The 24,242-nt window shown below is 40.2% G+C and overlaps 1 protein-coding gene across 1 annotated transcript; it reads right to left on the bottom strand.

Moving 5' to 3' along the window:
- Positions 1-16,358: 16,358 nt before the first annotated feature.
- On the bottom strand, positions 16,359-22,353 carry LOC139740082 (tripartite motif-containing protein 3-like). The gene is made up of 2 exons (XM_071650672.1): positions 22,263-22,353; positions 16,359-18,225 (listed from the first exon to the last, which is right to left on the bottom strand). The coding sequence occupies exon 2, from the start codon at positions 18,214-18,216 to the stop codon at positions 16,363-16,365; it is 1,854 nt and encodes a 617-aa protein (XP_071506773.1). The 5' UTR covers positions 18,217-18,225; positions 22,263-22,353; the 3' UTR covers positions 16,359-16,362.
- Between the last annotated feature and the right edge of the window lie 1,889 nt (positions 22,354-24,242).

The following is a 24,242-nucleotide window of genomic DNA, read 5'->3' as shown; positions in this document are numbered from 1 at the left end:
CTCTGGAAAAGCATATGGCTTGTACTTCTTTATGAATCATTTAATACATTTATTAAATTGTGTAACCGAGTAGGGTAGCTACAAAATGCATCAGTGCAATGGTGAGTTAGGGTGCAAGTGCATATGTGCAGTTTTGTTGTGTTATTATTGTTACTGTTATTTAAAAAAAAATATGTGTAGATTAATTTTCAAATGGAAAAATGATATACATAATGTTTATGTATGCATAGTTATGTGACCGCGCATCACAGAACCAACGAAACGTCTCACCTCTTGATTTTATATGAGGACTCAAAAAGGTGCACCGAGCCGGGTCAACCAAGTCAATCTTGAGTTTTTCATATTTATCCTTCTTCAGTGGCCTGTTCGGTCACTTTTATACTTTATCTACCTTAACACAAGAAAGAGGTGTCGATTCATGCTTATAGAATTTTTGAAACATGAGCTATCCTTCTTCTACATTATCCCTGTTTGGGATCATAAAAAGGTGGGTTATCAGCCGAGTTTCTACAAGCCTTTTTTGTAGAGTAGTGAGATCAAGTAAGAAGCCCCTTTTCATTTCTTGAAAATCCGTTGTACACTCTACACTTTCAACTCAAAGAACTTTTTGAATGATTATACATCTTTGAAAGTTGGCATCTGACAGAGTGCGTTAATACAGCATGCTTAAGGAATTTCAGTTCAATCTGATAAATCCTTTATTAATGTTGCTCCGATGGTTTACATTCTATGTATTGGCCCATTCATCGAACTTAACAAACCATAACAAAGAGATTGTGTGCTGTGCTGTGTTGAGATGTACGCAGCTTCATCATATAAGCTTTCACCTTATCTTCCTCGTCTGAATTGATTCACAATTATATTTTCATTCCTATTATATGATTAGGGATATTTCCCACAGTGAATTTTCGAAACAAAATTACTCTAAAAATGTGCCAAGTCTATCGTCTGTAGGTTCTATGCCATAATATATATAATTCATATATAAATGAAATATTTAGAGGAAATCACCTGAGCTCATCATGATAATCAGTGTATTCTCTTCTCCCTACAATCACATAAAAACAAACAAACAAACCTTAAAGGTTTATAAAGAGACGTACTCCCAGCCCATCGGGCTGCTGGTTTTGGGTGTTTTATGTATTGTCTGTTATCGAAGACAAGGTTGACAAAAAAGTTCACTTTTACCACATCATTGTAGGGAAAACAGCAAATCACATACACACACAAACACACACACACACACACACACACACACACACACACACACACACACACACACACACACACACACGAACGCATTACAAAAACGAAATAAAAAAATACAGTACCCAAGTGTTATATACCTGATACCTGCTTCATCTTCTCGCATTGAATAAAATCCAAGGAGCTACACCGGTTCTGTACACGGTTGGGACCCCTTCTTTCACACTATTGTTATTATCATTATAATTATTATCAAATATATATATATATATATATATATATATATATATATATATACATATGTATACATATATATAGATATATATTGTGTGTGCGTGTGTGTGTGAACAGTTTTTTTTTTTTTTTTTTTTTGCGTTCAGCAAGTGTGCGGTGCCCAAGTTTCAGGCAACAATATCGTGTGAGTTTAACAATCCGACGTTTCATTCAAAAAAAAAAAATTATAATTGGTAAACTTTAAAAAGTTCAAAGCAGTTTAATATTACCCAACATGCACTAAGTTGAGGAATATCATGGTTCATACTGTATTGCCAGGAAGGTAATCTCATAGTGTGGCAGTCTTTTAACCTTTTTGTTATTAATCAATATAATTCATCATTATTCTTATCCTTTTCTGTAGGAGTGCACATTTTGCAGTTTCACATCGGAGATGATAAGAACATAGCGCAACTAATTAATGAGAAGTTCAAAAAGTCAGTTTCACGTTTCAATTTCAAAGGTGTGTGCTGAAAGCTGAACGCGAAAATCACTTAAAACCCTAAATTTGTATCCGTGTTTCACTTAATAAACATGCGATGTAGACCATTTATCTTGTAAAGAACGAACATTGGCTTTCCAACTATATCGACCCCCACACAAAATACGTGCACACATCTACACACACACATACACACGTGATACGCGCACACACATACAAACACACAAACAAACAAATAACACACATACACACTTAACAAGAACATATGCAAGTTCACAACCAGAATACAGATGTTAGATACATGTGTTGTCATTTTCATATATGATTACCTTGAGAAAAAAAAATGCAGAACTAAAATCGAACTGAACTGATCTGAATTGATCTACATGGCCAAAGTAAGGCGCACTTATTTTATTATTATCATCATTATTATTACTATTACTATTATCATTATTATTATCATTATCATTATTATGTGATTTACCAACAAGATGGTCAGATATGAAAAATTAAGTCCTTAAACTTTAGTTTGATACCGAAACGATTGAGATTTGACCATTTTGCAAATTTGATGGTCATGTCCACTTTTCTGTGGAATTGCCCTACAGTAATTCAAATGTAGAGATAACGATATCATAATCATTATGTATTTGCTCTAATAGCAATTCTATTTTTTCTTTGTGTGTTTGTGTCACATCTGACGCTTAAATATAACTCATGTTCTGTTTGGGAAAAAATTAGATGTCTTGGTCACTACGAACGCGACCATGATCAGACACAATAAGTATTTAGAGTTTCGATATCATGAATGCCATTACATGTACAAACTAACAGTTCATGTCAGACAGAATCTGGAATAGATAATAAGGTGGTGTAACAATAATTGAAATCGCTCTTAAAATTTCTATTAAATACAATACAAGGCAAAAGCAAGTTTGCTTAACCAATTCTTAACAATGTGTAGTACATAAAGCCGCATGATGTGTCGCATGGGTGACTTGAAAATACCAGAGCTGCAGTGTAGTGCTCTCGACATGACACAATCTAAAAGAGAAGGCCTGAGAAAACTGTGACGGGGGATTTTCAGTGAACTGATTGAGACTAAGTATAAGGAATACGGTAGCTGTACATGGAACATAAAGAAGCCAAGGGCGAGGTAATTATGGAACAGTAAACACTGAATTTTGTTTGGTGTGAAAAATATTGAGGAGCCTGCTTTACATCAGAGAACTAGCTGTATGACGTTAGAATACACATTTTGCACAATAAAAGGTTTCAGCAGTAACAAACAATAACAATGAACACCATAATACAAAACACAAAACCGGATCGAGAACTGGAACATAGAATATTGCAGCAACCAGAAAAATACAGTTACACCTGGAAATGTTATGAGCATATAACAACCCGACAAGACATGATACAAAAGAGAAGGTGATGAGAAAAGTGTTGCATTAGACTTTCAACTAATTGAATTCTCGGGTAACACCGAAACATACTCAGTGTTGTATATACAGTAGCTTTGAATAAATGAAACATAAAACAGACAAGGGTATAGAAATAACCATTTATCTAGTGTGACTAAGGTAATGACGTAAAGAGGACTAGATGACTTGAGTTTAAAAGGCTGGAATGGAATCCCGCCTCCATCACCAAGTTCATTAACATGGCACCAAAATTATCTTTTCGTTGTTTGTCAGGCGATTTGTCGACAGAATACATGTCCAGGAATGTGAATCCTGTGTTGCTGTTGTTGTTGCTTGTCAGCCAATTTAGGGAGAAGAGTGTCTGCAAAAAAAAAAAAAAAGTGTGAAGACCCCCCCCCCCTTTTTTTTTTTTGGGGGGGGGGGGGGTCTTTTCAGCCGATTTGGCGAGAGAATTGTCATTGGGTCAAAAAGCTAGATCCAGCACTGTAGTGCATTTAGGATTTGTCATGAATTCAATGCGCTTTACCATATATGTTTACATACTATTATTACCCCGGCCATTGGACGCATTATTTTCAACCAGTACTGGCAGGAGTCACTCTCCACTCACTGGTGAGTATTCCAGCCAGTCGCCATTTTACATGAAACATTCTCATTCTACCTGTTATCCATTTATACTAGTACTCCTGGGTGGAGAGTAACCATAATGGACAAAGTGCCTTGCTGAAGGACAAACGTGTCGGGCTTCGTCGGGCTGAAACCCACGAACCCAAACCACGGCTCATGTGATTCAGAGACGGGCGCTCTTATCCACCCGGCCGCGACACCTTTTCAAGTGGTGCAGAAATACGGTATACAAATAAAGCAAGAACAAACCACATAAAACTAAGACGACACAAGAAATTCATAACCTATATCTCTATAGGAGAGTCAGGAGTTTTGTTGTTGTTGTTGATTTCATAAAACTATCGATAATTCTGAAGAATACAAATTATGTATATGAACATGCTTATGTTGTGCTTGTCATATTGCATACATATTCATTAATTGATTTCTTTGGTACATGTATCTTACTCGATAGTTATGGACATTTTTCCGACTGATGATAACTGTGAGAGCCAAAAACACCAAACACCCCACAACGACACATAATATTACTGATATCAGGCATCTTTGATCAGGGTCACCATAGCTTTCAGTGTTCTCTGACGTAGGGGCGGCAGGGGGCGGTACGAGCGAAGAAATTGACTTGTCAGGGGTTGTTATCTCTCTTTTCTCGGAATCATTCTCGGTGAATAAATTTCACGAATTTTCACATGAATAATGAGAAATCGAGGCAAAGCTTAGGACGTTTCTCACACGGAGGAGCGAAGGAACAGCAGTTGATAGAAGACTGGACGTTAATCCAGAAGACAGCTTGAATGTGATCCATGTAGTAAACAGGTAGGCTAAAAAATGGCGTCAAAATTACATTTTGATTTTTTATTTAACTGTAAATGTTCTGTAATCATCATACATCTTATAATCTGTACGCATAGCTCTATTAGTCTGCGGACTAACTGTTATGCTTTCCTTTGATGTGCAATAAAACCGACATTGAGTTTAAGATTGAGTTGAGTTAAAAAAATGAGAAATATAAGGATCTGCGGAAGTGGAATGAACGAATATCAAGCAGCCCTGCATTTAAAGCGTGCAGTTCCTCTTCAAACCAAACGTGGCAGACGCCCTGAACAAAGGATTGAATGCAATATCCCACTGCCTGCAGCAAAATATGACATAAGCACATTATAAGGAGCTCCATTTTTAGAAAAAAAAATGCCAAAATTCCTTTGCCAAAAAAAAAAATCAAAAGTCAGCAAACAAACATACTACAGTGAACATGCATAACCCCGCGTTTCATTCACTGAACACAAACACATCTTTCAGCATAATAACTATGTTACAGCTTCCTTTGTTATGGCTTAGCATTGTACACAGATGTAGTTCAAAGTTCAAATTTATTTGCATTTCCATCAAATAAACAGAGAAAATTATATACATTGTATAAGCAGAATATATTTGTAATGATTGCAAAACGTTAATTAATAAAATACATGTGATAATGAGTAACGAAATGAAGAAAACAGTCGTATATTTTTTAATGTGTACATATGCATAGTACAAATTAAATAAGGATGGGAATGGAAATGGAGGATCCAACATTGTATTAATCAGCGACAGAAAAAAGTATAATAATGTTAGCTATTAGTCGAAACCGTAACAAATAATAGAGCAAACATTTTATAACACATGGTAGCATAGTTACTACTCTAATGAGTTATTTTGAATAGAGAAAATGAAAATAAGGTTCATTATTTTAAAGGTTGGTTAATCTGAAAATGAAATAAAGTATAATTCGTAATTCCGAAGGTTAATAGTTAGTACTTACTTTATTTATTCATTTATTTTTTCATCTACGGATCAACGAACCGTGTTTCATTTACATGTAATGGACACTCAACAAACTTTTTTGCATTTTCGGATAAAAGAATCATCGTAATAACGAACTTTCATGGGCGTCACCAAGGGGGGTGCGTTGGGTGCGAACACACCCCCCTTCAGCCCCTTAAAAAAAAAAAAAAAAAAAACAGTCTGAGAGCGACATCAACGCCGGACGCTAAACAAGTATTTTTTTTTTTTTTTGCACCAGGGACAACAAATTCGTGGGTAAAAACAATTCGCACCCTTGGCTCTGGCAGCACTGATCTTATACAATCATATCTACTAATATTCTACACAGTGTTTACTATTTATCGACCGTACTGTACATCCGTACGGTACGGAGCACGTACACGTTTGCATGTACGTGTGTTACTTACAAGTATGTAGGGTCTATGTACGTTACTTCTGACCAATCCATATTGCCAGCCCGAGTGCGAGCCTTAGCCTCATTGAAAAAAAAAAAAAATGGAGAGGCAAGTATATCATTTTGCCCACCCCCTCCATAATTCCAGAGACGAGAAGAATTCCTTCTCACCTTTTTTTTGACAGAAAAAAAAAGTTGCCCCCGTTAAAATATTGGAGGACCAAGCATATTATAATTTTGCACCCCATAATTAATAATTGATAATTAATAAATGAGAAGATTTTGTTGCTTTTGACAGAATAAAAAATGTTGCCCCCATAAAAATATTGGAAGGCAAGCGCACCATTTGCCCCACCCCACATAATCATAATTCCCGCGATGGAAAGAAATTCTTGCTTTTTTGTTAGAAATCTGTCCAATTATTTCACCCAAAAGCAGTGGCGTAACTACGGAGGGGGGGGGGGGGGTGAAACACCCCCCCCCCCCAATCCGCTGGTTAAAAAAAAAGACCTACCAAAATGGTAATTCAAGGGTTAGTAAACTGCTTTTGAAATCGACATGAAAGGGTGATCAAGAAATAATATATTTTCCTATGATTTCTTTTAACCATAATTTAAGAGGTATATTGTGTGAAACATTGTTCAAAAAGCCCGGAGCCGACAAAAGATTGTGATTCAGCGTGATTCCTGGTTGGCATTCTGCATAATTATAAGCAGGATGTGCGCAGTGTACTCAGAACATCCGAACGGCAAAAAGAGTCGGTGCAATGTTGCGCAATGTGATGTAGAATGTACACCTTTGTACCTTACGCTTCGTTGTATCAAAGCTAGATCATTGATTTTGCAGTGTTGCTTTAATACTAGCCTATATAAAAATGTCTTGCATTACCAATAAAAAGACTTGACCAGGGCTAATTCCTAACTTTTCTATATGTATATAATACACACACACAAACGAACACTCACAAAGTTGCTCTAAAGTGCAGATTTTGGACATCCTTCCCCCGCTTGGTCACTTCGACGCCCCCTCGCTGGTCATACCTCCCCCAATCATGAACATAAACCGACACCCTTGACTATCAGTGGCGGATCCGGAGGGGGGCGCACCGGGCGTCCCCCCCCCCCCCTTAATTTCCAATTCGAAAAAGTATAGTTACAAACGGCAGTTTTTGGACTGTAAAATGTCAACATTTTCAAGCTCGCTCGCTCCGCTCGCTCGCATTTAGTCGTAATGCCATTCTCCTGAAGTTGCTGCCCGTAATTGCCAGCAGTTGCGCCCTGTGCGCCCCGCCCCTTTATTTCCAAAGCGAAAAACTATAGCTACAAACGGCAGGGTTTTTTTACTGTAAAATGTCAATATTTTCAAGCTAGCTCGCTCGCTCCGCTCGCTCGCATTTAATTGTTATGCCATCAGCTGCCAGTTATTGCCAGCAGTTACGCCCGGTGCCCCCCTTAATTTCAAAAGCAAAAAAAATATAGTTACAAACGGCGGTTTTTGGACTGTAAAATGTTAAAATTTTCAAGCTCGCTCGCATTTAATCTTTATGCAATTCTCCTGATGTTACTGCCAGTAACTTGACAGCAGTTGCGTCCGGTGCGCCCCCCTTAATTTCCAAAGCGAAAAAATATAGCTACAAACGGCAGTTTTTGGACTGTAAAATGTCAAAAATTTCAAGTTCGCTCTCTTCGCTCGCTAGCATTTACTCGCTATGCCATTTTCCTGATGTTGCTGCCTGTAATTGCCGGCAGTTGCGTCCGGTGCGCCCCCCCCCCCCCTTCCTTTATTTCCAAAGCGAAAAATATCGCTACAAACGGCAGTATTTGGACTGTAAAATGTCAACATTTTCAAGCTCGCTCTCCTCGCTCGCTCGCATTTAATCGTTATGCCATTCACCTGATGTTGCTGCCAGTAATTGCCAGCAGTTGTGCCCGGTGCGCCCCCCCCCCCCCCCCCTTTCCAAAGCGGAAAAAATGTGGCTACAAACGGCAGTTTTTGGACTGTAAAATGTATAATTTTCAAGCTCGCTCGCTCGCTCGCTCGCATGTAATCGTTATGCCATTCTTCTGATATTGCTGCCAGTTATTGCAAGCAGTTGCGCCCGCTGCCCCTATTAAATTCCAAAGCGAAAAAATGTAGCTACAAACGGCATTTTTTTGACTGTAAAATGTCTAAATTTTCAAGCTCGCTCGCTCCGCTCGCTCGCATTTATTGTTATGCAATTGTCCTGATGTTGCTGCCAGTAATTTGCCATTTCACACTGTCATTCCATAATCCATTTAGGGGGGACCACAACCTCTCCCCCCCCCCCCCCTTGCTCGCTCCGCTTGCTCGGGCTCGGTCGCGTTCATGACATCAGTGTAAGAATTAATACTAGAAGTTTATATGATACCATTTATAGGCAAATTGTTCAATAACAATTTACTTCAAAATGTACTGATACCTTAAACAAGTGGGACTGTTTCGAGTCGATAAAACACGCAAAACAACCTGCATCAAATTGCAAACTTTACAACATAAAAATGCAAAAAGTGCTAACCGTAGGAGGGGGACACTCCCTCCCACATCCTCCCCATCGCTCATTCCGCTCGCTCTTGCTTGGCCGCGTTCATAAGATTCAGTGTAAATATTAAAACAGGAAGTTTATTTAGATGATACTATTTTAAAGGCAAATTGTTCAATAATAATCTACATCAAAATATACTTCTACCTTAAACAATTGGGACTGTTTCAAGTCGATAAAACAAGCAAAAACAAGCATCAAATTGCACCATATACAACATCAAAATGCAATTTCAGTTCTAACCGTGGGAGGGGGGTTGGCCCCCTCCCACACCCTCCACCCTCGCTCGCTCCGCTTGCTCGGGCTCGTTTCGTTCATGACATCAGTGTAAGAATCAATACAAAAAGTTTATTGAAATGATATAATTTATAGGCACATTGTTCAACAACAATTTCCATCAAAATGTACTGCTACCTTAAACAAGCAAGTGGGACTGTTTCAAGTCGATAAAACACGTAAAAACCCTGCATCAAATTGCACCATTTACAACATCAAAATGCAAAAAGTTCTCACCGTGGGAGGAGTGGAGACAACAGGCACTTCCACACCCTCCTCCCCCCCCCCTTGCTCGCTCCCTCACATACTAACCCCCCCCCCCCCCCCCAAGATGAAATCCTAGCTACGCCGGTGCCCTTTCCCCGCTTGGTTTCCCTCAAAAAACACTAAAAGTCTGGGGATTGAGAGCTTCCCATATTCCAATTGTCTGTCCAAAAAATCGCGCTACATTTAGTATCAAAACGCACCCCCCTTGAAAAAAAGCTGGTGACGCCCCTGACTATTCTGTTCATTTTCGGATGAACTTACCTTTTCTTTCTCTATCCATGTACTTAATAGACACACAATATCGAGTCATACAATGTATACATCTTTATTTGACATTCTATCGTCTTCTAGAGAGCTGGAATTGCTCCGGGAGACCATCGCTCATTACACAATGTTTGACACACTCACACACACACACACACACACACACACACACACACACTCACACACACACACACACACACACACACACACACACACATAATTACATAATCTATTCCCAACATAAGTAAAATACAGTCAATTCAAATTTTTATCTAAATAACATGCATTCTAACAATCCAAATCACCGCATGAATATGGACAGAAACTATTCATTCATATCAGATTTTCATCTAAATAACATGTATTTAGACAGTCACCACACCCAAATCACCATAAGAATATGGACAGAAAAATTTTCATTCACATCAAATATTCATCTAAATAACACGCATTCAGACATTCACTACCCCCAAATCACCGAAAAACAAGAATATGGACAGAAAACTTTTCATTCACATCAAATTTTCATCTAAATAACATGCATTTAGACATTCACTTCCTCAAAATCACCGCAAGAATACGGACAGAAAACTTTTCATAAACTGTGGGCATGGTAAAAGCTATTGTTCATCGAACAAATTATCAGAGAATTCTAAACGCAGACCAGCTGACGAGAACGTGACATGTTCACGCAAAATTGATACAAAGTCATGTACTTTACATGATGTAGCTACCATTTGGTAGGCAGTACGTGTGTGAAACATTGACTTTTCCATATCCGGCCGAATCCCTTATCCGGGTGAGTGCCGGTCCCGACATGTCCGGTTAGGAGAGGTCGGACTGTAATAATAACAAACCGTATTTGTATAGCGTACATCACACACACACACACACACACACACACACACACACACACACACACACACACACACACACACACACAAGAGATTGCCGTCTTTATGCACATGGAAAGAAGGGGAAAAGATGTAGAGGAAAATGAACATGAGAGAGAGAAAAAAGAAAGAGGTAGCATGGGCGTAAATCCCGGGGGGGGGGGGGGGGGGGATGGGGGGATATATCCCCCCCTGAAATGGAGGAGGGGGGGATGGCCTGTACAATCATCCCCCCCCCCCCCTGAATTTTGAGGGAAAAAATGGAGGAAGCAGAAATGTGATTGTATCAATTTTGACTGGTATATATTGCATGACGTTTGTACGCCGGCCTTCAGACAGGTAACATAGCTGAACAGTATTCTATTTTGTAGGAAAATGTATACATATATAATTTTCTCAAGCGCTCGCTCGCTTCGCTCGCTCGCGAAGAAAGTAACATCGACATACACTAAGGTATGGCTCAAACGTTGACAACGTCAAATAGTATAGGCCTACATGTAAACATGCTATGACGCGAGTAACTGGGGACCATCTGCAAAATATGTATGAAAACAAACAAACAAACAATAACAAAAACTATATCGTCATAATTGAACCCCCTCCATTTCCTGAATCATTCCTGAGAAACGACAGTGACTGATTACTCAGTCAGGATACATCTATGGGCATACCCAGGGAAGATCAGTGGCGTCGAATCTATCTCGGGGGAAGGGGGGGGGGGGCAAAGGGGCATTTGCCCCGCCCCTTTGGAAGTGTTTAGGCAGACAAATAATGTATCCCCCAAGCAATTCCCGCGGATGAGGACAAATCTCGAACTTTCTTAACGGAAAATTGTCCAAATATCCCCAGAACTATGATGCACCAGATCGTTGTATTGCAATCATAAACATGCAAAAGCTCCGCTATTCAGGATCCCTTTCGATAAACTTTGTACACTTTTGACATTGACGTATATATCCCTGATTTATCAAAGAGTGTGTAGCAGATCTTTCACTTAACAAAAGCACCCTCATCATGCGGAGGCGTCGATGGGGGGGGGATGGTTATCTGATAAAAATGGGACAAACAAAAGCGAAAAATATAGCTATAAACGGCAGTTTTTGGAGTGTAGAATATCAAAATTTTAAAGCTCGCTCGCTCGCATTTAACCGCTATGCCATTCTCCTGATGTTGCTGCCAGTGACTGACAGCAGTTCCACCCGGTGCCAAAGCGAAAAGTATAGCTACTATCGGCAGTTTTTGGACTGTAAAATGTCACAATTTTGAAGCTCGCTCGCTTCGCTCGCTCGCATTTAATCATTATTCCATTCTCCTGATGTTGCTGCCAGTAATTGCCAGTAGTTTTCGCCCGGTGCGCCCGCTTAATTTCCAAAGCGAAAAATGTAGCTACGGACGGTAGTTTTTGGATTGTAAAATGTGAAAATTTTGAAGCTCGCTCGCATTGAATTTAATCATTATTCCATTCTCCTGATATTGCTGCCAGTAACTGCCGGCAGTTGTGCCTGGTGTGCCCCCCTTCATTTCCAAAGTGAAAAAAATACAGCCACAAACGGCAGTCTTTGGACTGTAAAATGTCAAAATTTTCAAGCTCGCTCGCATTAACCGCTATGCCATTCTCCTGATGTTGCTGTTAGTGATTGACAGCAGTTGCGCCCGGTGCGGCCCCCCTTAATTTCCAAAGCGAAAAAGTATAGCTACAAACGGCAGTTTTTAGACTGTAAAATACCACAATTAATCGCTATGCCGTTCTCCTGATGTTGCTGCCAGTAATTGCCGGCAGTTGTGCCTGGTGTGCCCCCCTTAATTTCCAAAGTGAAAAAAAAATACAGCCACAAACGGCAGTCTTTGGACTGTAAGATGTCAAAATTTTCAAGCTCGCTCGCTCCGCTCGCTCGCATTTAACCGCTATGCCATTCTCCTGATGTTGCTGCCAGTGATTGACAGCAGTTGCGCCCGGTGCGGCCCCCTTTAATTTCCAAAGCGAAAAAGTATAGCTACAAACGGCAGTTTTTAGACTGTAAAATATCACAATTTTCAAGCTCGCTCGCTCCGCTCGCTCGCATTTAATCGCTATGCCGTTCTCCTGATGTTGCTGCCAGTAATTGCCGGCAGTTGTGCCTGGTGTGCCCCCCTTAATTTCCAAAGTGAAAAAAAAAATACAGCCACAAACGGCAGTCTTTGGACTGTAAAATGTCAAAATTTTCAAGCTCGCTCGCTCCGCTCGCTCGCATTTAACCGCTGTGCCATTCTCCTGATGTTGCTGCCAGTGATCGACAGCAGTTGCGCCCGGTGCGGCCCCCCTTAATTTTCAAAGCGAAAAAGTATAGCTACAAACGGCAGTTTTTAGACTGTAAAATATCACAATTTTCAAGCTCGCTCGCTCCGCTCGCTCGCATTTAACCGCTATGCAATTCTCCTGATGTTGCTGCCAGTGATCGACAGCAGTTGCGCCCGGTGCGGCCCCCCTTAATTTCCAAAGCGAAAAAGTATAGCTACAAACGGCAGTTTTTAGACTGTAAAATATCACAATTTTCAAGCTCGCTCGCTCCGCTCGCTCGCATTTAATCGCTATGCCGTTCTCCTGATGTTGCTGCCAGTAATTGCCGGCAGTTGTGCCTGATGTGCCCCCCTTAATATCCAAAGTGGAAAAAAATACAGCCACAAACGGCAGTCTTTGGACTGTAAAATGTCAAAATTTTCAAGCTCGCTCCGCTCGCTCGCATTTAACCGCTATGCCATTCTCCTGATGTTGCTGCCAGTGATCGACAGCAGTTGCGCCCGGTGCGGCCCCCCTTAATTTCCAAAGCGAAAAAGTATAGCTACAAACGGCAGTTTTTAGACTGTAAAATATCACAATTTTCAAGCTCGTTCGCTCCGCTCGCTCGCATTTAATCGCTATGCCATTCTCCTGATGTTGCTGCCAGTGATTGACAGCAGTTGCGCCCGGTGCGCCCCCTTAATTTCCAAAGCGAAAAATATAGCTAGAACAATAGTTTTGGGACTTTAAAATTTAAAGCTCGCTCGCTTCGCTCGCTCGCATTTAATCATTATGCCATTCTCCTGATGTTGCTGCCAGTAATTGCCAGTAGTTTTCGCCCGGTGCGCCCCCCCCCCCCCTTTATTTCCAAAGCGAAAAAATACAGCCACAAAGGACAGTTTTTGGGACTGTAAAATATCAAAATTTTCAAGCTCACTCGCTTTGCTCGCTCGCATTTATTCGTTATGCCATTCTCCTGATGTTGCTGCCAGTAATTGCCGGCAGTTGTGCCCGGTGTGCCCCCCTTAATTTCCAAAGCGAAAAAATACAGCCACAAACGGCAATCTTTGGACTGTAGAATGTCAAGATTTTCAAGCTCGCTCGCTCCGCTCGCTCGCATTTAACCGCTATGCCATTCTCCTGATGTTACTGCCAGTGATTGACAGCAGTTGCGCCCGGTGCGGCCCCCCTTAATTTCCAAAGCGAAAAAGTATAGCTACAAACGGCAGCTTTTAGACTGTAAAATGTCAAAATTTTCAAGCTCGCTCGCATTGTATCAAATAGCGGCCATTCTCCTGATGTTGCTGCCAGTGATTGACAGCAGTTGCGCCCGCTGTGCCCCCCCCCCCTTAATTTCCAAAGCGAAGAATATAGCTACAAACGGCAGTTTTTGGACTGTAAAATGTCAAAATTTTGAATGCAAAAAGATTTACTAGTATACCCCCCCCCGTTTGCTTCCCTCCCTCACATAACCGCTCCTCCTTTATAGGTCAAATCCTGTCTACGCCGGTGATAGGCCCCATTATTCAGTAGGCCTTCACAGTGATGTCGCACAGGCGGAGCAAGAGCTGAAATACCACGATTTAGTTATTCAATAATATATTGTGAATATTTCATTTTCTTATTGTTTTTTTACAGAAAATAAAACAAAATTTTCACCAAATCGCTGAATTTCAGGTCTGAAAATGCTAAATCTTCCTCGTGTGGGAGAGGGATACCCCCCCATAAAAACCCTACCCCCGTTCGATCGCTCCGCTCCCTCTCACAGATATTTCAAAAACAAAAAAAAAATGTCTTCATACTTTTATAAGGTCTGATTTTCCGCCGAAAGTCATCTGACAAGCAAAAAAAAAAAAAGCAACAAGAACAAAAAGTCTTAATATTTTTGCTGCCACTTTCCTCCCACTTTATATGCAAAAGAGTAGGACATCCGATCCCTGTAAAGTGTGTGTGTGGGGGGGGAGGGGGGGGGCACCAAGCTTCTCATCCCCCCCCCCCCTCCGATCCGATCCCTGTAAAGTGTGTGAGGGGGGGGGGGGAGGGGGGGGGGGCACCAAGCTTCTCTCCCCCCCCCCCCCAAGGCTGCGCCAGTCCGGTTATGGGCTTGTAATCGTGGTGATGGTGACCATCCCCCCCCCCCCCCCACTCCTCAGTACGGATTTACGCCGTTGAGAGGTAGAGAGAAGAGGAGATTAAAACGAGATGAAGAGTGACAGAACAGCGTAAAATCTTGTCTATGCATTGACAAAAGATTCTTAAATCACTTCGTTAAATTGTATCGGCCTCCTTGAGATGTGTGGGTAGTTTGTTCCATGACTGCCACTTGGAAGGATCTTGCATCATAAGAATTTGTTGATATCGTGGCCGTGTAGGTCTTTAAAAATGAACTGAGATTGAAGATCTCAGTTTTCTTTGAAGGGCGGTGAGTTGGCTCAGTCGGTAGTGCGTCTGCCTCACGATCACGCGGCCCGGGTTCGAACCCGAGTCTGGACTGAGCAATGTTGTGTGTAAACATACCGTCCCCTCATGCACGTAAAAGATCCCGCTTCATTCATTCATCGCAAAGAGCAGGGTGTCTAACCCGGTGAAGTGGTCCCATCCCACATCCAACTGGACCCCATGGAAGACCAGCTTAGTGTAGCTGAATATGGGCTATCCAGCCATCTTCACAGATGGAAAATGAACAACAACAACAACAACAACAACAACAACAAGATTTCTTGCCGGACGATATTTTGTCATTAATTGTATGACCTAACGTTCCTACACACACATAAATACCATGATTAATTTCTTGAAGTCAATCCATTGCTCTACTGGCAGCCGATGCAGCTGTCTTGAAATTTGACTTACATGCTCATTAAGTCAAGCACGAGAAACCAATCCAGCCGCAGAGTCTTGTATTCTTTGCAACTTTTGGTAGTCCATACAATAATATCATGACAAAAACCAAGACGAAACATTACGTAAGCATGTACAAGTCTCTCTGTTGACTTTTTAGGAAAGAATGGAGGAATCCTATTCAGTCTTGTGCGAGGCAAACGAGACCGGTTTACAAAATTGATTCAAATGAATTGACATTGTCAAATGCCTATCCAGTCTCACATGAACGTTCCTGGTAGATAGAGTCAACAGTGTGTATTAGATTGTTACCAAATGAGATGCTGTCACATCTTACCACACTGCCTAGAATTTCTTGTAAAGAACCTCAGTCTTTAAAATCATTAAATTTAAGACCATTATGAACTGACAAATATGTCTGCCATAAAAGGCTGGGATTGCAAATTGCTTCAGACTGATTATCCTTACAATATTATTAATTCTCTACCAAATGTAAATTTGTGTATCGTCAGCATACATCATGCCGTTCAACTCGTACTTGCTCCCGGTTGAACAAAGTTAACCATCAAAATGAAGGCTGGATCAAGGAGTGTAAACACCCAGCACATTTGTTACTGTGCCAAACTAATTTCAAGCAAGTCATTTCAATTTTGTTTGCTAGTCATGTGAAACTATTCCTCTCATTGTCAAGATGTATAGACTTAATGAGAGAACGGCCATGCGATATAGCGGAGGCATACCGGTCGCCAAAAGGACATTTTTAGTTCAACACGCTACTGCACGACAAAATTATCTATAGGCCTATCGCATTTCATATTATATCGCACCATATTATGTAGAGTCTATCTGGAGTGCAGAAAGCTATCTCACCACTCCCACACTCTTGTAGATAGTTCCAAATTCTTTCCGGTTTTTGTATTTTGAAATCAGTGACGATGTTGTGCATGTGCTCCAAATCTCTCGTGTATCGATCGATACTGACGAGACCCCCCTCGTGTTTTACCCAGGCTACAATGACAGAATCATCTCGACAAACAGCTGGGAAGGGATACCTACCCTCCTTCTCCAAGACATTCTCTTTCTTCCCATTAGCATCAAGGCAGACAACAGAATATCCATCTGTCAGTATCAGCTTCCCCGTGGACTGAAAGGAGAATATTTGCTCAAGTTCAAATCCATCACACATTACTTCCCTTACTGCCTTACCACCCTGTGGGGTAAATACCTGGATCTTCTTCGGTTTTCTATAATTTACGTAGATATTATCATCTCTATCAACAGTGAGACCACCCAACCCTCCTTCATCATAACTCATCGTCTCGAACGTGACGTCGAGCTTTTCCCACTGTGGAGTGTAGAGTGACATCTTGTTTTTATTATCACGTACAACACTTCGACCATCAGCCAGGAATCCAATTTTCTGGACACTGTCATCCTTCAGCACAGTCTGCTGTAACTCGCCATCATCAGGGGAGTAGAGATGGATTCCTCCTTGAACCGAACCCACCGCTATTTTACCGTCTGGTGCACGAGTGATACAGTTCATGCTGTCTTTGTTAGGGAGCTCTACGTCTGCTTTGACATTCCACGTGACACCTTCCAACTCTCCAAGAAAAAGTTCATTGACCTTCATGTAACTACGGAATGAAATCTTCTTAGCCCGTTCTGTCACATCTCTAGGTGATTGCTCGTCAGGATCATCTCGTCCCAGAAAGCCCTTCAAGTTCTCGCACAGCGTGTCGTGGGCAAACAAGGCGTCTTTCTCTAGCGGTACCTTCATACCATTAGTTACCAGCTCTTCCATAGCGTTCATGTGACTGACTGTTTGGCGACTCTCTTCCTTCATAGTTTGTAATTCCTTCTCGAACTTTTCAGACAATCGTTGCACTTGGCATTTCAGGGTCTCTCTTCTGTTTGATAATAATTGTATGTATTCTTCGTACGTCTTGTCGATGTCATCATTGAGCTTTCTCAGCATAGTTGTTATTTCACTGCGTTGTGTCTCTACGCAATCGATATGATTTTCAATGGTTGTTTTCTTTACTTTTGCCCATTCTTGTAACTCCTTGATATTTTTCATTACGTTCTCCTCGTGGACGGCTGCCTTTTCAAGCTGATGGCCTGCTCGCATGTGCTCTAGCATCCCACACGTACTGCAAATATTCACCCGGCAATGGGTACAGAAACAGTCTTTATCAGTGCTGGGGTGGGTCTTACATTTCCGTCGCCTCCTAAGCGGAAATTCACCCGAGAGCACTTCGCTCACGGGCACCACTTTGTGGTTAGAGAACGGTTTCCAGGCAAAGTGGTTTATCTCACATGTTTTACACATAAAATTCCCACAGTCCTGACAGTAGGACACCGGTCGAGACTCTTCGTCCATCTCACAAACTGAACATGTTGGACCTTTGGCTTTCACTTCGTCCACGAGAGAACTCAAGTGTGCGTTTGTTTGTAACTTACTCACATCTCCACTGGGTACAGGGGTTTCTTTCCTGCATACAGGGCACGTTATTGTTTGTTGGTTTGGCTGAGTTTGGGAGACTCGTTCCAGACATCCTTTGCAGAAAGTGTGTGAACATGTCAGTGATTTAGGTTGGTTGAACAGTGTCAGACAGATTGGACACTCCAGATTCTGGCTGCTGATTTGATGAAACGTTGCCATGATATCTGTCTGTCTAAGTAGCAAAAGAAACACATAGCGGTAAACACGTAGACAATTATCAGCAGAAATATGAAATTAGCATTTACCAAATATTAAAAATGGGGAAGTTCATACGAAGGAATGGGGATGATGTTAGAGTTTGATTCTTTTTTTTTAAACCGACCAAGGAAATGAGGCATAATTCAACGGATGTTTATTGACTAGTAATGTTCACCATGTTTTACTAAGTTTACTCAATAAAACTGACTTATGTTGGTTCATTAAAATTGGAGGGGGTCACATTCACTAGTTGTCTCGTGAGCCTTATAACAGGATGCTGCGAGTTGCCAGAATAAAATCAGATGTTTACTGTAAATATTCAGAAAAGGAGTATTAGTACAACAAAGAGTTACATTACGAGGCAAGAGTTCCATATTTTTCCCCCGCTATGCGTTATGTTTAAGTAGCACGATTAAGTTAGATAGCTTTGGGGATAGGATTAGAGTTTACTCAGTTTAGGATAAGATTTAGGGTTAGAGTTAGGGTAACATTGATCTCCGTGTCCTAGGGTAATGCGGACTTCAGAGGAAGCTCATCAATTGCTGTAGGTCTATAATACTGGGGGGGGGGGGGTACAATTGGAACTCTATCTCAATACGATACATCAGGGAGGTGAGACACCTCCCTGCTCCCTCACTCTAGTCACAGTGTCTTACTCCAGACTCTCACTCGAGGTTGGCAGCCCTGTCATGTACAAATGTATCTAGTAATCCACCTCTCAACCTACATACTGATTATTGTATCTGGAATCGTGAATTTGACTTTGAGTAAACTTATTGTTGTTCAGTAATTGTCAGTTTGGTGTTGATAATAACAAAAATGATGTGTACAAAGAACACTAACACTAGCAATTCTTGTAAATGTCATATAAACACATGTACATGTAGTTTACTAGCAGACAGCAAATTATTATTGCTAAAATATGGCATTGCTAAATGAAAACATGCCAACTGTTGCTCAAAGTGACATCAGAAATGCAGATTTTTTGTTAATGTATTATGCTTTCATTTATATGTAAATTGTATCCAGATGTTTCCATCTGTCTTATGATTGTTCCACAGATCAATCACCAAATTTTGTACCAGTTACAGCTTTAAGCATTAAAAAATATCAAGCTGCATAAAAGGTTTTAAAGTTCAATGCATAGCCAATATCTGAAATGATATTTGATGTAAGGCTTGAGCTACAGTCACAAAGGTTCGTACGAACAGTGCGTTCGTACGAATGTCACTTTTCGTACGAATTCGAGTTCGTAGAAATTCGTAGATGGGGCACAGATTCTTATATACGGCCTTCTTAAGAATTTCGTACGAACGCTGTTTTCGATTCGCAAGAAAGACTAGCGTGTTTAGAGAAACGAAATGATTTTCAGTTGTACAGTGGCCCTGGAATTCGTACGTTTTTCGTAAGAATGCCTTGAGTTATTCTTTCGTCAGACTTACGGCCATCTTACGATTTCTTTTTGTCGTAAGATTGCCATACGTGCAACTCACGGCACTCTCAAGTTATTCGTAAGAAGATTTTACGATTCTTTTTTATTGTATACTTTGTCGGTTTGTTAAAAAGACGCTGCCGTGTCCTGTCGAAAATTCTGTTACAGTTAAAAGTTTTATACTTCAAGATGGCAGTAGTGCCAAGGAGACTACATCTGCAGCTGCATCTGCCAGTAGAGGAGAAGGAGGAAAAAGAAGATCGAGTGGTTGTAGCGGTTGCTTTAGTTCAGAAGAGACAAATGCTTTCTGGTCGAACACCTATAACAGAGTGAGGATTTGATCTTCGCGCGTTTGGTTTTAAACCCCCTAAAACTCAACAGTTGCACAAATTGTGTACCTACACCTTACGAGTCCCTTACGAACGCCTTACAAATTCGAAGAGTTGTTCGTAAGAACGCAGTACGAATCTCCGTTCGTAGGGCATTCTTACAAAAGACATAAGAGCCCTCTATAAACGACTTAGGGCGTCCTTAAAATCATCGCAAAGGCTTCTAGAATTGTCTCTCGACCCTACAAAATCTTCCGTAGTTCATACGATATTCGCACGACGTTCGTACGGCCGCCTTACGAAGAGAGGGTTTCGTACGAAGTTAAAAAACAATCTTGGACAAGACCATCGACCAGGCTACGAACTTACGAACGGTCTACAAACGGTCTACGAACGCTGGTTTCGTACGGCCTTCTTAAGAAGATCTTACAAAATTGTCTAAAAATCGTTCGTACGGCGTTAGCAACAGTTCTTAAGGCTCGGTCACAAATGCCTTTACGAACTGCTACGAACGCCGTACGAACGAATAGGGGTATAAAGCCAAACGTGCGAAGTTCAAATCCTCACTTTGTTCTAGGTGTTCGACCAGAAAGCATTTCTGTTAAATATGGGACCAAAAGGGAAGGCAATCAAATGGAAAATAGGGAAGGGGAAGAAAAGAAAAGAGGGAGATGAGGAGGAAGGATTGTAGAGTTGGAGAAACAACCTCCTCCTCCTCTACTTGTAGATGCAGCTGCAGTTGTAGTCTCCTTGGCACTACTGCCATCTTGAAGTATAAAACATTCAACTGTCACAGAATTTTCGACAGGACACGGCAGCGTCTTTTTAACAATCCGACAAAATATACCAAAAATCATAAATCTTCTTACGAATGACTTTAGAGTGCCGTGAGTTGCACGTACGACCATCTTACGACAAAAAGAAATCGTAAGATGGCCCTAAGTCTGACGAGAGAATAACTCATGGCATTCTTACGAAAAACGTACGAATTCTAGGGCCATAAATCATTTCGTTTCTCTAAAAGGTCTTAAGTTGTTCTTGCGAATTAAACAGCATACAAAATTCGTAAGAAGGCCGTATAAGAATCTGTGCCCCATCTACGAATCTCTACGAATTCCAGAATTCGTACGAACAGTGACATTCGTACGAACGCATCGTTCGTACGGACCTTTGTGACCGTAGCTTTAGTGGTATTTGTGACCGAGCCATTAGAAATGAACATCGATTATTGCCACAGCTGGTTTGTGTAGTCTGACAACCAAGCTTTTCTTTGGATGGAAAATGTGGTCTTTGGGTTATAAAACCCACTTCAAGCAAGGTCATAAGGTCATTTAAAGAACCATACTCTCTTTATGCACCCTCAGTTTACTCAAGTCACACACAAGATTTTCCTGTCAATAGTTTAGAAATATATGTGTATTTCATGATTTTTGTGTCGTTACTCACGTTACACCCTTGTTACTCATGTTCCATTGTTGCGTTATAATTTTAGTACCTCTGTCATTATAGTGTAATACAATTGCATGTACACAACTCTTTCACTATATTTCATATTGGGTAGAAGCAGTATGAAGAGAATATCCCTTGGCAGATTTTAGATGCAAGAGAATATCAAAATATGAAACTATTTCAGTCTTTCCAATACTCACGTTACATTAGTTGAAGCATTTCGGCAGTATGCTTTCAACCAATTCATGGGAATGCATGCAGATAATGTTTTTCTTACCGATAATTAGAAACTAATACCCCATACATTATAAAATCTACAAATCAATTACTTACCATTCTTTTATAATGATGGATTCAACTCAAAACATTCAAGTAAGTTTTCAATGTAATTCTCAATGAAACTGTAAGCTAACTTCAAAGTGAATATCTGCCATTCTGGAAGTATGTGAATGGGGAAATGGCTGTTCCACATGCCCAGAAGTATAAAGAACAAAACAAAATAGGTGACAAGTTTCAACATAATCTATTTTTTTTTCACCCCACGACACCCATCTCATGGAATTGCCCATTTTGTGATCATGCATTATCTTCAAAACTACGTGTCAGACACAACATGCATGTATATGAACACGACTGTGGATGTCGTTTCGTATGCTTACCTTGCCGTACTTCCGGGTTCAATATTGCTGATTTCTATTGGGCTCCGATGTACATTTTAGACATGAAATCACAACCTGTTCTCAGTTCAACCTGTATAGGAGGGGTACGAACTTAAGTTAGATTGAATGAGGTCTTACCGTTAAGACCCTATCCAAATATTAAGAGTTGGTTTAAGGACAGAGAGATGCATTACGTAGCACTCAGAAAACATTGTAAGATGATCGGTTGATTCAAGCAGCTTTCAGTGGAACACCTGAATTTTTAATGACCTTTCACCCTTTCAGAGGAACGCCTCTATTCTTCATAACCTTCCGTCCGGATCGTTTATAGAAGCGGGTTTCCCCCCACACTTCAAACACTGTGAGCTGATATTGGAACATTAATTGAGCTCTCACAATATTTTCGTCAGCGAGATTTTCTGATCTCTTTAGCTAACTAGACTTTATTTGATTTGATTTGATTTTTTTTCCCGCATTTTCACAAAGTATATACAACATGACAAACAATTTTCCAACACTAATCACATAATATCCAACACAAAATTAATATAGATATAGTCATATATAATGTACCAATAATGACATCAATTTTATTGTATGGGTGAATTATAATCATACAAAAATAGTTGGAAAATCATTAATCATTGAAAAGAATTAATAGGGCTAGGGCCTATAACACATACAAAATACAGGAGACATTCATCTTAAGCTGAAGCTTGAGTATGATGGCGGCCTCTGATAAAGCATATGGCTTGTACTTCTTTATAAATCATTTAATACATATTAAATTGTGTAACCGAGTATAGGGTAGCTGCAAAATGCATCAGTGCAAAGGTGAGTTAGGGTGCAAGTGCATATGTGCAGTTTTCTTGTGTTATTATTGTTAACGTTATCTAAAAAAATATGTGTAGATTAATTTTCAAATAGAAAAATGATATAGGGGGGGGGGGGCCTACACAATGTTTATGTATGCATATGTTACCGCTTATCACAGAACCAACAAAACGTCTCACCCCTTGATTTTATATGAGGACTCAAAAAGGTGCACCGGGCCGGGTCAACCAAGTCAATCTTGAGTTTTTCATATTTATCCTTCTTCAGTGGCCTATTCGGTCACTTTTATACTTTACCTACCTCAACACAAGAGAGAGGTGTCGATTCATGCTTATAGAATTTTTGGAACATGAGCTATCCTTCTTCTACATTATCCTAAGTTTTGGATCATAAAATGAATGGGAAGGTGGGTTTTCAGCAGAATTTTTACAAGCCTTTTTTTTGTAGAGTATTGAGATCAGGTACATGTATATCTTAGATTCCCCTTTTCATTTCTTGAAAATCAGTTGTACACTACACACTTTCAACTCTAAGAACTTTTTGAATGATAATTCATATACATCTTTGAAAGTTGGCATCAATCATTGACATAGTTCGTTAATAGAGCATGGTTAATTTCAGTTTAATCTGATAAACCTTTTATTATTGTTTCTCCAATGGTTTACATTCATTGCCCCATTCATCGAACTTAACAAACCATAACAAAGAGATCGTGTGCTGAGCTGTGTTAAGATGTACTCAGTTTCATCGTAAGCTTTCTCCTTGTCTTCCTCGTCTGAATTGTTTCACAATTATATTTTCCTACCTATTATGTGATTTAGGATATTTCCCACAGTGAATTTTCGAAACAAAATTACTCTAAAAATGTGCCAGGTCTATCGTCTGTAGCTTTTATGCTAGATGTATATAATTCATATATTATAAAGGAAATATTTAGAGGAAATGACCTGAGCTCATCATGATAATCAGTGTATTCTCTTCTCCCTACAATCAGATAAATAAATAAAGGTTTACAAAGAGACGTACTTCCAGCCAATTGGGCTGCTGGTTTGGGTTACATATTATGTTTTATGTATTGTCTGTTGTCGAAGACAAGGGTGACAGATTTTTAACAAACTCACCTGGTTTATTTTTCCTTTATACCGAGTATTTACAGAGAAACAGATGAACAAAAAAAAACCTGTACATATATATTTTGGTATAAATGATATATGCATTAATCCATTTATATATGTATATATGTATATGTATACGTATATATATATATATATATATATATATATA

Source organism: Diadema antillarum, unplaced genomic scaffold (genome assembly GCF_040938485.1).
Source record: "Diadema antillarum isolate AM-2024a unplaced genomic scaffold, OU_Dant_1.0 seq00000833_RagTag, whole genome shotgun sequence".
In the NCBI taxonomy this organism is placed as follows: Eukaryota; Metazoa; Echinodermata; class Echinoidea; order Diadematoida; family Diadematidae; genus Diadema; species Diadema antillarum.
This window is presented reverse-complemented; position numbering and strand designations above follow the sequence as displayed.